This window comes from Pavona decussata, unplaced genomic scaffold (assembly GCF_977016875.1).
Source record: "Pavona decussata unplaced genomic scaffold, jaPavDecu1.1 SCAFFOLD_214, whole genome shotgun sequence".
NCBI classification, from domain to species: domain Eukaryota; kingdom Metazoa; phylum Cnidaria; class Anthozoa; order Scleractinia; family Agariciidae; genus Pavona; species Pavona decussata.
The window spans coordinates 3,708,553-3,723,683 of NW_028145619.1; the positions used below are offsets into that span (position 1 = coordinate 3,708,553).

The 15,131-nt window shown below is 37.4% G+C and overlaps 1 protein-coding gene across 3 annotated transcripts; it reads left to right on the forward strand.

Moving 5' to 3' along the window:
• The first annotated feature begins 1,017 nt into the window (after positions 1-1,017).
• On the forward strand, positions 1,018-9,453 carry LOC146460358 (vitamin K epoxide reductase complex subunit 1-like). 3 transcript variants are annotated; one of them, XM_085088460.1, is made up of 4 exons: positions 1,018-1,129; positions 5,763-5,963; positions 7,597-7,706; positions 8,951-9,429. In XM_085088460.1, the coding sequence occupies exons 2-4, from the start codon at positions 5,785-5,787 to the stop codon at positions 9,133-9,135; spliced, it is 474 nt and encodes a 157-aa protein (XP_084944586.1). In that variant the 5' UTR covers positions 1,018-1,129; positions 5,763-5,784; the 3' UTR covers positions 9,136-9,429. The 3 variants fall into 3 exon arrangements, with proteins under 3 accessions (XP_084944586.1, XP_084944587.1, XP_084944585.1); XM_085088461.1 differs by lacking the exon at positions 1,018-1,129 and adding an exon at positions 3,358-3,559; XM_085088459.1 differs by lacking the exon at positions 1,018-1,129 and adding an exon at positions 3,362-3,528 and having other exon boundaries at positions 8,951-9,453.
• Positions 9,454-15,131: the final 5,678 nt, after the last annotated feature.

The following is a 15,131-nucleotide window of genomic DNA, read 5'->3' on the forward strand; positions in this document are numbered from 1 at the left end:
GAAGAAAAATGCAAATTTTTAAAGGAATCAAATTTCCCTTTATGGTGGAATAAAACTATCACCACGTGGCAAATAAACAATATCGTCCCGATAGAAAGGATTCTTCAGTTTTAAAGGGTCAAACATATAAATCTGTGTTTTCTGAGAGAAGTGTGTGGTTTTATGTACCGAAAACAAATTTCCGAACCAGAGCAACGTTTTTGCCCTCTTGTTATGTGTTAAACCGATATATCTTTAAAAGTTTTTATAGTGGTGATTCATGTGATAAGTGTCAATGTATTATCATTGCACGCACTGAGAAGACTAAATTTGCCCATTTTGTGACTAAAAACATATTTCTTCACGCACACAACTGTTGCCAGAACAGTCTTTGTTACAATTATTTGACTATATTCCATAATTTCATAACTTCAATTGTTAAAAACTGGATCCGCGTTGTTTAATGCAATCCCAGAGATTTGATTGGCTTAGTGGCCATGAGCCAGTTTAACATGCCCCAGAAATAGCGACCATTAAATTGACTTCTGTTTATTCTTGCATAGCGAAATCAGCAAGATCTAGCGAAATTTCTTGTTTTTTTTTTTAAAAAACAATTATTCCACTCGCGCTTGTTGGATGTGAGATGATGACAGCCCGCACGCCTGGTTGGCTATCTATCATCTCATATCCAACGCGCGCTCGTGGAATAATTGTTAACTAGAACACGACCTGTCAATTATAATATTATTTACCAGTATGAGAAAATGGCTAGGAAAAAAAAAAAAAAGTTATCAACCGAAAACCTGATATCAGTTTTTTTAAACTTAACAATTGGTCTTTCAGTTCCATTCTGGAAATGATAAACGCATGAACGTTTTTAACATCGTTGCTGCCAAATATTTGATGGTCTTATTCCCTTCCAGTCTTTAAGGTTCACCGGTTTTGCATAACAAGAATTAGGTTTTTTGGTTAATTTACCGGAAATGTTTACCTACGTACGATTTAGTTAACAAAGACGTGACATCTATCAACCTTTCTGTTATCGTACTATTCCATCGAACGTGCTAAGGAAACGTTTCAGTTCAAGTCAACGTGTCACCCTGTTAAGACCAACATTTTTCCCTTTGTGAATTCCCACAAGTCGACAAAAGTAAGTTCTGAAACCTGTTTTTTTTCGCTTCCTTCAATTTGTACCAGTCAAGGTTCTTTTCTTTAAGTTGATTGTAGTTTTAATTTTTTTATAGTTAGTCTAATTGTAGTTCTTATTTCGTTCCTACCGTTTCGAACGGCTTCGCTTCGTTTCACTCCGCTTCACTTCGATTTGCAACCCTTTGAACCGATCAATAAACGTTCTACTGTGAAAACTGAAGCACTCAGTTGGGAATTATCTGTATAACGGGAGTATCTGGGATTCACATATGCCACCATTCTGCGAGAAACGAGAGCTTTAGTTTCTAAGGAAATGTTCTACTCTTACAAACATGATAAATGTGCCTCTTTCACTAACCTGCGAACGCAGGAGTCGCTACTCTTTCAATCTCTAATGAATTCACTTAAAGTTTAGCGACAGCTAAGTAACAATAAATACATTTGCTGTTATGCAAACTGTATGAAGATTAAAAAGATAAATTGAGACTACGATACACAAACAGGTGCCAGTATAGAGAGAGACTGAAGAAAGAGGCAAGTCAAAAGAAAGAGCGACTAAACTAAAGCGAAAGGTAAGCGTTTTTTTTTATTGTTGTTCAAACTCCCAACCGGCTATGAAGTAGACATATACTTAAAGTTTTGAAATATGTGTTCGTTTTCCTCGTCAAATATTGTTAATCTTTCGAAGAACAGAATCGCCAATAAACGTGCGAGTAGCTAGACTCAGTACAATTACAATGACGAAACCTCGCCGCGAAAGCGCGCGCACAGAGGTAACCATGCGACGCTGATGTTTGCCTTGATATAATTCGTTCAAAAAGGACATAAAAAGCGAATCTCTTCTGTCCCAATTTATCCTTGACTTAAGATATCTAAACGCTGGTTAGAATTAAAGCTCTATGAATGACTGAGAACAATTTATTCATTTTTTTGCTGGAATCATACTGAACGGGCTGAAAAGAAACGCTTGTTGTTGAGCATACACATTCTTGAAAACAGTTGTGCAGGTCGAACCACTTTAATAGGATTAAACTGGACACAATAACGTACAAAACGACATACTAGTTAGTCTAGTTACATCTAAGCTACGTAAGAAGGTCATCAAAATTTAAGAGAGGCCCTCTTTCACAACATCTGGCACAGACCAGGACATGCGCGCACGAACATTTTACTGGAAACTCAAACAGCAGGAGTCTGTACAAATGTAGAGCGTTTTAAGAGCAGTTTTTTTCCCCAGTGCCATTATAAGGTCTAATAGCAAAGTTCACCTTTAAATGTTTATAGCTTGATAATATTATGCATTGTTAGCAATAATTAATTACCTTTTGTAATTGTAAACTTTGCCTCCTTCAAATTTGTAACTCAGTCCCTGGCAAACTGTTTATTCTCAAGCTGTAAAATTTTCTTATTTTCGTCTTCATTTGTAAACACATCTTTATTAGCTTCGCCAACTTAATATAGATTACATAAACAAAACAAAAAATGTAAATGATACAATACAGGCAGGGACTCCGCAACAGCATACGCCAATAGGCCTTATCACGGTTTTCGACGCCATTTTGACGAGTAGGCAAACACGTCTGAAATAAAAGTGTTTGTATGAAAATCCGATGTCAAATAATTTTCATAAAACATCGCTTCTGAAAAATTCATGAATTGGAAAATTTTGGCATTAAAAAAAGGATTTTAAGAAAAAAAATTGGAGGGATGAAGCTGTGCCAGAAAGCGTCCAGTCGTGTTTTGAACTTTCCATACATTTGTCTGTATAGCGAACTAGCCGTGAACTTCTGCTAAAAATAGTTCGCGGAAAAAAATACAGAAAATGTATGGAAAATTCAAAACATGACTGGACGCTTTCTGGCACAGCTACATCCCTTCAATTTTTTTCTTAAAATCCTTTTCCTAGTGCCAAACGTTTCCAATTCATGAATTTTTCAGAAGTGATGTTTCATGACAATTATTTGACATCGGATTCCCATACAAACACTTTTATTTCAGACGTGTTTGCCTACTCGTTAAAACTTCGAAAACCGTGATAAGGCCTAACTGCGGGCCCGGTACACATAGTAGTTTCGGATTCCTAACAAAAAAAGAGCCTGAAAATGTTTTTCGTCCTTTTTACAGTCACACATGCATCGAGAGCTAAATTAACCTTTCTTTATTAAAATATTCCCTAAACTGTATAAAGACCCGCAATGCGAGCCCAGCCTCTTCGGTAAGCCGAAAATTACCCGTGCGACCTGGCGCGAGTTCTAGTCCCAGATTTCTCCAGTGACGCGCGGTAAAAATGGCGGACGAGGAAGACGAGACAGGTGTTCTGCATTCTTATTCATGTAATTGCATGAAAACGTCTTGAACGTCCAACTACTTAATTAAACCAGACAAAGGCGCCAGAGTGTGGTAAGAGAGTTTGAGATATCTTACAAGAAAGGTTTCGGTTTGATGATGTTTTCAGTCAGTTGCTCTTTTGTTTTGCAATTGCTTGACACAGCTAACACCTTAACAGTTTAGAATTTGCACATTATGCCGGCATTTTTTGGAGCATTTTAATTCGACAGAAGATTAAGTATTATTCGAACATTTTAGTAGTGTTTTTTATGATAAATTGTTGTTTCTTAGACAAAACAATAACCTTATAAGCTTTAGCTTAAGTAACTGATTTCCAAAGAGAAATGGATAAAAATAACGATTCGAACACCGAGCAGCCGAGCCCTAATATAATAGCTGGATAAAGAGAACGTAGCGGTCAGATGACGAGAGAGTTAAGACGCCATTTGTTGTTTGAACTTTTCATACATTGTTGTTAAAGCTGGTTAACTTAAAAACATTTCAGTTGAATTGATGAAATGTGCGCATATAAGCTTGATTTAATATGATCATTATCCGAGCAGTTGAGTAGTTTTTTTCGGGAAGACCGAGAATATATTTTGTTGGGAAAAATGAAGCATTAAGATGGAGCATTCAGAATGTGCGGATTCCGTCCATTGACTGAAACATTGGAACCGTGACCTAGCTCAGTAAAGTAAACAGCATGCTTTAGCATATTCTTTCACACATGCAAAAATTATACATTTAAAATATAACCACCTTTTATAGCATATTATAAAATAGCCAGGGTCAAGCAAGCACTGTGATTGGTCAAACTGAGTTCTGTATAACTCCACAATGCACAAAGCATACGTATGGTGCGTGCATTATAATTGTACATATGCACGGAGCACACGTCTGACTTTTTACCTGTGAAAAATCTGAGAAATTCAGAGACAGAATGCGCTGTCACTCCAGCGATTCGCAAAGAACAGTCTCTTGTACTGATGTTTCCAGACTTTTAATTAACTTCAACGTGTCTCTCAACACCTTGAAACTTAAACTTGACTTGGAGTTAACTTCTTGAACTTGCTTACGACGTGACGAAAAACTAAAACAGTTTGACTTTTTACTTGATTGCGCTGTCGCGTGCCCTGTCGTGATCGTGTCGTGATCGGCAAGAGCGCGCGCTTAATTAATCTCGTGTAAGGAGAAATTTGATGTTGATTTATTAAAATTCGCACTTGTCTGAGGAGTTGCGATTGTTTGTATTTTATAAAAGAAATAAAAAACTTGTTTCTGGTGCATTGTTGAGTTATATACGCACTTGGGAATTTTTAAGAACACTCGAGAAGTGCAGAGAGGCACTTGCCTACGTCTCGTGCCTCTCTGCACTTCTCTCGTGTTCTTAAAAATTCCCGCGTGCTTATATAACTCAACAATGCACTCGGCGCATTTTTTATTTCTTTAATAAACAGTACAACTAAAAATTGCTTTTCGATAGATTTTATTTGAATGGTGACACTCTAGGATTTTGTAGACAACCATTAATGATGTAGAGTGGCAGTCCATGCAAAATGTAAAATAAATGTGGAAATTCCCTTGTTAGTAGAATCTAATTTATGTCATTTTGAGCCTTCGAGAAAGGAGTCTCAGCTTAAACACATAAAGATGCCTATTGTGTGTTAGTATTACTGAGCTAGGAAACCATTTCGGTATGTGATCGTATCTAATATGTTACCATGTACATGTAGTGTTCACGTGCATTGCCATTGGAAATAAAAATACTGTCAATCATTGACCACATGTCAGTTTTAGTAAAGAATTCAAGATCAAGGAAAAATCAATAATTCATTGAGAGATTCAGAGTTTTCATGGAACCTTCTCAAGTTTTAATCAAACATTGGTCTTTGAGTTTAATACACAGCATGTATTAATCTTAACTTGTAGTAGAAAATTATTGAGAGAAAGTTTTGGTAAAATTTAAGTATTTGATGTGGATTGTAAATATTTATATTTTGACTACCCATATTTTGCTGATCCAGTTTTACATTATGTACAGCTGTAAACATAAATGAATGGGTTACACTCTAGGCTTCTTTACATTGGCACTGTGCAGAAGCATAGTTATTACACTCTAGTAGTAGATGTTCAAGAGTTTTGTTATTTATCTCTTGCTTGAGTACAATCTGTAAAAAAAAATCTTTTTTCTCTGAAATTATTGCCACATAATTTGTCAAACTAAATTTGAAATTATATAGGCAGTAGATGTTAATTTTTGGTAGCTTGCATGTAGGCTAAAAATAAAAACACTGTTTACATTGCAGAGGATTTCAAGAAAACTCCACAATGGCACAAGAAGCTCTGCTGTTTTCTGATTCCTTTGATCATATGTTTTTTTCTGCCTTTGGTATCCTCGTTTCTGTTTATTCACTTTATGTGGAAATCAGAAAACACAAGGACAGCAGCTACAGGGCAGCATGTGATTTTGGTGAAAATATGAGCTGCTCACGGGTGCTTACCTCCAGGTTAGTATTGAAGAAAAAAGGTATTTCATTTTTATTTGTTTAAGTGCCCACCTTCCAATTATAAAGCACCCACCCTGAAAGCGCAAGAGGTTAATAAGTGCCCACACTACCCCCTTCCCAACACAAAACATTTCTGCACTACCCCTGCGTGAACTACATGTAAGAGGAGTGTCAGTTGTGTTCCAAAATTGGTTTTAGATATACGGTTGTCAATAAACTTTTATATTGTTTATGGCTTGTTTATGTTAGCTTTTGCACTTTGTTATGCCTTGTTGAATCAAAATAAACTTGTTATCCCTTGTTTTGTTATTCTCTAAAAATGCCCTCGCTTGCTGAAAATGGAAAGTAGTAAGTGCCCACCTTGAACAAGTGCCCACCCTCATGGGCCCAAAATTAAATACGTGCCCAGGGCGGTTAATGGAATAAATACTATGTCTGTTGTACTATTGTTCCTCCATTTAGTCAAATACTACTGGTACAAATATTAGGAAGTTGCAAAGTGTTCAAAATGTTGCTTCCCGCATAGTTAGCAATACTAAGAAATATGATCATGTAATTCCAGTGTTAAAGAGCATAAGGTGGCTCCCAGTAAAAACCTTTTTTATAGTTCAGAAATGCCGTTATGGCTTTTAAGTGTATGACAGGCATGGCCCAAGAGTATTTAAGTAATATATCTATTTTCAGAGGTAATGTAAGTGGGCAGGCGACCACAAGTTCGCAGCAATTAAATATCCCCAAAATTAAAACTAAAATGGGGCAGAGGTCCTTTTCTTACAGAATTGTTAATATGTGGAATAATTTACTACCTAAAAATTAAGCTTAGCCACTGTGCTTGAATAGTTTTAAGTGTAATTTAAGAAAGTATCTTCTCAAAGACTTTTTACGATGAGCTGCCCTGTCACCAGTTTAAAGCTAGTTTTTAATTACTTAAATCAATTATCATTTTTAATATCTATTTAACATGTACAGTTTTTTAACTTTTATTGCTTGAAATATGATTGCAAAGTGTCACTAAAAACCCCTATGGGGAGTGTGAATAAAGTATTGTATAGTCTGAGTTTCTATTATTAATAGTAAATCTACAGGTATTTTTGAAAAGTTATGGCCCTGCTCAAGCCAGACTTCTTTCAGAGGGTGGTGTGAATGTTTTTTTGTCATTCAAAAACAATCTTCAAATTAAGTTGCCAATATAAAAACAAAAGGTTGCATTAGTCTTTTTCCCTCTCTTCTCTCTTTTGCTTCCTTCTGAACCTCCTTGGGGCCATAAAACCCAAGATTCAGTGTTGTTTTGTAACAGTCACAAATTAGTTTAAACATGTTAGAATTAAACATGGCTGGCAAATTTAGCACATCGTTATAGTTAACTCTAATTTCATTACTTGGCAAGTGTACTCATCATCATCATCATCATCATCATCATCATCATCATTTATTTGCCTGACTAAAAAAAGAAATAATTTACAATAATGGCGAGGAGACCTCAAGAAACCACCAGGCTTATAAGAGAAGCCACCTCTTGAAAGCGGTTATCTATACATAGAAAATATGGTGCTGCATGCACGTGGCTTGGTCATATACATGCATTACTTATGCTGAATCTATCAATTAATTTAGGGTACTTTCTTTTTTGCAGTTATAGCAAAGGCTTTGGGGTGGTTGAGATCTTGTTTGGAAAGGAGCACTTTCTCAATATGCCTAACTGTGTACTGGGTATAGTCTTTTACTCCATTCAATTCATTCTTGGTAAGTGTAACTTAGCATTGTGTGGTCAACATTATGCAAGTCCTGGGATTGTATGGAGAACACTTTAAATTTTCAATAATTTCCATGCCTAGGTGTCAATTGGGAAACTAACATCCTCATGAAAATAGTCAATAAACTCTTATTACCATAACTAGTGCCACCTTCTTCTCCTCTCTAACTTGAATATACAGCTGTTTCGACAAGGGTTGTCTAAGGAAAAGTGTAAAAGCGTACGTGACGATGCCGAAAGGTAGTCTAGGAAATACCCAATAAATTTCAGTAAAAGCTCAGCATCCATATCGCCTGCCATCTCAAGCCTTCACTGTACGGTCGAGGCAATATGGATTCTGAGCTTTTATAGAAATTTATTGGGTATTTCCCAGACTACCTTTCGGCATTGTTGCGTACGCTTTTACACTTTTTTGGACGACCTTTGGCGAAACAGCTGTATACAATTTAATGTGGCTAGGTGCTAACTCGAAAACCCACTGGGTTATTTAGCCTCTAGGCTCTAACATTTTAAAAACACAATTTTGTATTTATTCTTAATTATTACACAAGTTATAGTGTTATTGATTATGTATCTACATGTATCTGTGTATTGAGCTAAATAAATTGTATGGTATTGTATTGTACTATTTTTTGGTTCCATAAAACATTTATTATAAGTCATGGGAACCCATTTTTAACATGTCGCTACTTTAAAAAAACATGTTGTCAATGACAGAACTAATCAACACAGAGCTTGTATTACAGGAGTTATTATTAGAATATCAACATTCTAAAAGTTCGTGAATGAATCTACAAAACCTAAGTTGAAAGTTGAAAGTTGAACCTTTATTTAAGTAAGCTTTATAACTAAAAAGTTAGACGTATGCTAGTCCCAACTAAATACCTTTTTCAGTTATTAATGCAGTTGAACCTCTTTATTATGGACACCAAGGGGACAGGAATAAGTGTCCGTATTATAGAGGTGTCCGTTTTAGAGAAGTAGGCTTTATATGGATTTCGGTCTCTCGGGGACCAAGATAACTGTCCGTAATAGACAGGTGTCCGTATTATAGAGGTGTCTGTTTTAGAGAAATAGGCTTTATATGGATTTCAGTCTCTGCCAGGGACCAAGTGAACTGTCTGTAATAGAGAGGTGTCCGTAAGGAAAGGGTCCACTGTAGTCCTTTCATTTACTCTCAAAGAACAAGTACCGTACCAAACTCACAGTATTCTTACCTTGTTTCTGTTTGTAGGTGTGATGTCCGCAGCCTGGGCTCCTGCGCTGCTCTTTCTCACATCTGTGGTGTCATGTATTGGCTCAGCTTATCTTGCTTACATTCTCTTTTTCATATTAAAAGACCTTTGCTTGGTTTGTGTTACCACTTATTGTATCAATGGTGCATTGATGTATCTCAATTATCATAGGTACTTCTTTTAAATCTCATCAATGTTCTTGAGGTTTTAATTAAAGGACAATCTCGTTCCCAGAGTCCTCAGGCCCTTTGTGCTAGCGGTTAGTTGCCAGGAGAGACTCTGGAGAACTGGAATTTTATTACCGCAGGATTTCTGCGGTAAAACAATGCAAGCCGTTACGGAGCAGCCAATCAAAAAATTTGAATTGGCGGTTAGTCGCCAGGAGAGACTCCAGGGAACTGGAATTTTATGACCACAGGATTACTGCGGTAAAACAATGCAAGCCATTACGGAGCAGCCAATCAAAAAATTTGAATTCTCGGTTTTCACGTGACGTCACCAAATTCTAGAATTCAAAACTGGGAGGCCTACGAAATTTTTACCTTCATTCAAGGAAAGATTACCTAAAAATATGTCTGTTCACAATTTCTTAGCTCGATGTCGTGCTTCCTTTTGAAAATAGAACAGTTTCAATTTCCGAGTTTCCATCGTGCGTGACATAAGAAGGACGGCCGTGACAGAGCTTTTCCGTATCTTAAAAATGACTCTTCGGGTGATTTTTAGCATTCTAAACAATTTAAGTTTGAGGAGAAATATTAATCTAAACATTCGAAATTTCACAAGGGCAAACAAACCTCTTTTCTGGCAAAAGTGAACTCCAGATGTTTTATCGTATTTCCGGCCGCCATGTTTGTGCCCCTCAGAGGGACACAAACATGGCGTCTCCATACTAAGCTCTATAAATTTATGTAGAACATTTTGTCAAATAACTCGAGTACGGAATGCCGCACAGACCTGACACTTGGACAGATGCCTTATTAATTTATCCTTTATACCATGTCAATTCTTGACTTCATTCATGGAATGTTTTCGATTTTTTTTTTCAATGGTGTGACAGTGAAAACCGACAATTGGCGGTTAGTTGCCATGAGAGACTCCGGGGAACTGGAATTTTATTACCGAAGGATTTCTGCGGTAAAACAATGCAAGCCATTACAGAGCAGCCAATTAAAAAAATTGGAATTTTTTCGAGTCTCTCCTGGCGCCCACCTGCTGACTAAAAAGCCTGAGGACTCTGGGTACGAGATTGATTAAGGGAATTAAAAAACATACATGGACTTGTAATAACACTGAGCCAAAAAATAAAGAACAGGTTAACAAGTGTTTGAAAATAATGAATATGACTGCTTTTATTGGGGACAATGACAGTAGGAACAAATATTACATCACAGTCAAGTTACAAAATGTAGGGAACTGGATCAGGTAGATAGAGGATATTACACGGCGTCGCAAAGATATGAATTCTATTTTTGAGTGGTAAAAGCAATATTTTAAGAATGAGCATGGCGAGTGACTTAAATATTGTTCTTAACATGAGAAAATAGAATTCATATCTTCAAGCCACCGTGTAATCTTTTTATTATATAGACAAATCTATCGCTCGCCATTCTTCACAGACTGTTTGCATAAACAACCGTGAAAAAGTGGGAAATGACGTCATCAATATCCTCACTAGTGAGGAAATGGAAAATACGCTACTTAGGTCCTCGAAGTAGCTTTTTATGAATTTTAGGAGTGGCGTATTTTCCAGTAAAACACTCCTGTCTATATAATAATGATAATTAAGTCACTAACAGATTACAGCATAATTTCAGGACCTTATGTGCCACTAGACATGAATAAGATCAGTAAGATAGGTAACAAGAGGTATCAAGGCTAGAGCGGTTTCCAACTAAACCAAAACTAAAACCAAAGTAATTACTCCAGCTAATCGCAACAGATGTAAACAACACAGCGAGCCAATCAGAATTCGAAGAAAATACATGTAACTGGTGCCGAGCGAGGGAAAACGCGTGCAGCGAAAACGGGATTGGTTTTCGTTTGGATTCCCATTGGTTGAGAAAGCGGCCCGAGTTTTGTTGACCAATCACAGAACGTAGTAATGCAAAAACAAAGCAAACGCGAAATTACTTTCGACACTCAGTTGAAAACCGCTCTACAGATTACAGCATTATTTGCTTACATGTGCCCCAGTGCATGTAACTTTATTTGTGGATGTCAATCAAAGACGCTAATATGAACCAATTTGGAAGGCGTTAAAATTAAATTAATAAGGAATTTGTAGTGGCACATCCACAAAATGGCCTCTTTCACCACTGTTGCTGGAACTGAAATTTGGAAGTGCCCTAGCTTGGCAGCAAATATTATGTTATTTCAATTTCCAACTGGATTTGAATATAAATTAGAGTTTTTTACTTTAATAATATAAACTGCCGAATGGTATTTAAAAGACCATTAAACGGTAAATTTCAAGTAGTATTAAATGCTGTATTAGTAAAAAGCTCATAAGTGTTATAGTTCTAAAATATAACCCATAATGTAAAAAGGTAAAAAATGGAATTTGTTTGACCATGTACAAACAATTTCAAGTATTTGTATTTTAACCCATCCTCGCAGGGACCCTCGTGGTCTAGCCTGCGCAGCAAGGGTTTCCGTTTGTGCGTTTTTAATTTTTGCTGTTTGACCGCGCGGAAATTAGGATTCGCGCGCATCCAAAACTCGGAGTTCGGGTTTTAGTGCAGAAATCTCCACGGAAACGTTTGCTTCGCAGGCTACTCGCGGGCAAAATAGGGATTTAGTCCCGATCTCACCCGCTAAATCTTTGCCTCTTCCCGACTGGGTACCCGCGGGTCTCCGAGGATTATTTTGTCGTTTTAATTTCGGAAAGGGAACTGAAGAGCTTGGTAATAAATTAAAACTTTGCTTCACTTGTCATTGTTTTGGAACAATGAGTTACAACCGATTTCATTGTTGTGTGCACTGTCAAATTTTAGTGCATGTGCCTCCACAACGAGATTCAAATAAGGCTGTGCAAGAAGGATTGTTTGGGAGAATTCACGAGAACATCAAGAGAGTCTATCTAGGCAAATTCTAATAACATACATGTTTCTTAATGCGCCCGATAAAACCAATGGAGAGGATTTGAAACAGTTCCACCTTTTGAAATTCCGTCTCATATACAGTGCTATATACTTGCTTGGCTAAACAGGTTCTTATATTTTTGGGTATTAGAATGGCAAATTTCTGCCAGCAGGTTCTTAAACCACTAGGTTCTTACACGCGGGTTTTTACTGTATTAAAAACTGATTTTAAGCTATAGGTGAAGAAAAAGTTCAAGTCAAAACTAAAGGGCAAAAATCTTTTACAAAAATGATTATTGATTAGTAATTTAAATCAATAAAACTTCACGCTAACCCAGGATTAGCTTAATCAACCTTTGAACAACTTAGCCTTCTAAATAGCACTGCCATTTTTCGAGCGTCTATTTTTCAAGACTTTGCAGCGCCATCCGTTCCAAATGACGTATTCGATTTACAGAAGCTACTCCTGTAGCTTGATTCTCAGACGTGCGAGGTCGTTTGCTGCCCCCTCGCTTGAGAGGGAGAGAAGCGAGGGGGCCGCGAACGACCTCGGACGTCTGAGATCAGGCTTCGACTCCTGTTACCCGTTTTTGTCTGCTTGATAACTGCGCGACTCATGCAGATTGTAGTTTTGCCAACTTTCATCAGATGTTCATTTGGTGGTCCTACTTTCTAATTTTCGCGGCTGAATAACGAAAACTAGAAGAAATTAGTGGCTTAAGCAAATCCAAGCACTGAACAAGACGACATCAGCGCTCGCCAGCTAATACTAAATCACCGATCCATTTGAAACGAGAGGATTAGTGCTATTGCATTAAAGCAATACAATTGATTTAAGTTTTTTGAGCACCATACAACTAGAACGGGAACCAACTAACCAACCAACCAACCAACCAACCAACCAACCAACCAACCAACCAACCAACCAACCAACCAACCAACCAACCAACCAACCAACCAACCAACCAACCAACCAACCAACCAACCAACCAACCAACCAACCAACCAACCAACCAACCAACCAACCAAGAAGCAAGCAAGCAATTACTAATTTTCATAACAAGTAAGCCGCCTACAGGTAATAAAGTCAGTGTAATCGGTACCAGCCGTCATTGCACACTCATCCTAATCACTTTTCTATTTCTTTAATTTTCATGCACCACTTTGCTTGATTACCTTTCTGAATAAAATACAGCAGTTCGAATTTTCAACGTATAGTAAGATTCTTTTGTTTTCGTCAGGTAACAATCTTTTTCGTCCCATCCTAGGCCTCTAGGTTTCTTCTACAAGCTTTCCCTCTTACATTTTAAGGCACAGCACGTTTTCGGTTAGTATTGTTCTACTTATAGATTAAGTGGGCAGAATCCAACAGTGGGATCATTCGGAAGGTTATGAATATATGTAATCAGTTCTGCTTTACGAATGCAAGTTATTTACCGAATTAAGTTTTCTATCAAAGCTGCGGAGCTATGCTTTCTTAGGGTTTTTTTTTGTTTTGGCTGTAGAAGGTGTTTCTAAACTTTTGTGGTCTGTAGATCGACCATACTAGCTAGACCATGCAATTAATTTATTACTTAAAAAAATTAACTGATGTCAAAAATTTAATTCTTTAAAGTTTAAAGCTAGTAAGAGAGAGAACAGCAGACCTGAAGACTTTGTCGAAACTTTCGTAAGCGACCACCTCGGGAATTCGGGAATTGGAAAAAGTGGTGGTCGCTTAAGAGAATGCAATCTCGTAATCGACGGACCAAAAGCCTAAACAGTATAGGCTGGTTACTGACCAGAGCTTTTAGCATAAAGCTTTCTACCTCGGTCTCAGGGTAACACTCTTAATCCAGCCGTAAATCGTCTTGAATTTTAGATTCGAGATCTTAAACAAAGGAAAAGACCAATTGGTAATTCCCAAAAGTGGTCGCGGTCGCTTACGAGAGCTTTTGATTACAGAATTTCAGTGAGAATTCAAACGGGGTTTCACATTGGTAGTCGTAACAAGAGCTGGTCGCGCACGAGAGTGGTCGCAAGGAGAGCTTCGACTGTAGTTGCATACTGGTAGTATATGGTTTGTTTTCATGCATGCTGAGTCAAAAAGAAAAACTCGCTATTTTCTAACAAAAGACTAAAAACTAATCACAAGTCTCCAAACTATTGCTTTCTTTACTGACATAAGCTAAATGTAAATACTGTTACATTTCTTTTCTTATTCTTTTCTGAAGAACGTAGCGTCTTCTGTTTGTTTCCTTAAGAAAGAATAAGAATGTCCTTATTTAATAAAGCGACGCATTGTAATTATCGTTATTTAGGTCCGATTCATACGTCGAACTTTACATGAGCCGAACCTAATCATTTGGTTCGGCGCATGTAAAGATCGACGTATGAATCAGTTAGGATCGACAGATTTGTATTTGGGTCGACCCGCCGTTCTATTCGACTGCGCCAGTCAAATAAAACGGCAAAAGTTCGACTTCGATTCAGACGTCGAACTTTTCATGTGCCGCACCAAATGCATACGTGGAGTATAAATTATATAAATTATAGCTATCCCTGAGGTCTGTGCATTCCATCGACGTGGCATGTGCGCAAAGGACTTCATTCTGAACAAGATGGCGGGAAAAGAGGAATGTGCTTGTTCTTCTTGTTTCGAAACAACTGAATATACTTGTCTGAGATGCGAAAGATTAAAAATAAATCTATTCTTGAAGTGCACACGCACTTCAAACCGACAGAAACTTTCCAGTACAGGCTATATCAAAGGCGAAGCGTCAAGACTTCTCAGAACAAAATCTTCAACATTTGAAGAAAACATTACTCTATTCAACCAGAGATTACGCAACAGAGGTTACCTCGATAACCTTATAAATAAAACTCTTTCAGAAGTCAACCTCCGCGAAAGAATGTCGGCACTACAAAACAAACTAAAAACCCGCAAAAACATTTTGAGGTTTGTTATGGAATATCGCCCTTCTGTGCCTAACCTAAAACAATTCTGATGAGTAAATACAGGAGCCATAATTAGGGATGGAGACCGTAAACGTGGGGTCCACGCGTCCCCATGAGTTGTACCAAAAAAATCTATTTTCAGAAAAAATTGCCCCCTCCCCCT

Coding starts and splice junctions, on each gene's coding strand:
- LOC146460358 (XM_085088460.1), top strand. CDS start 5,785: ATGGCACAAGAAGCTCTGCTGTTTTCTGATTCCTTTGATCATATGTTT. Junction 5,964..7,596: donor TCACGGGTGCTTACCTCCAG/GTTAGTATTGAA, acceptor TCTTTTTTGCAG/TTATAGCAAAGGCTTTGGGG. Junction 7,707..8,950: donor CTCCATTCAATTCATTCTTG/GTAAGTGTAACT, acceptor TTCTGTTTGTAG/GTGTGATGTCCGCAGCCTGG.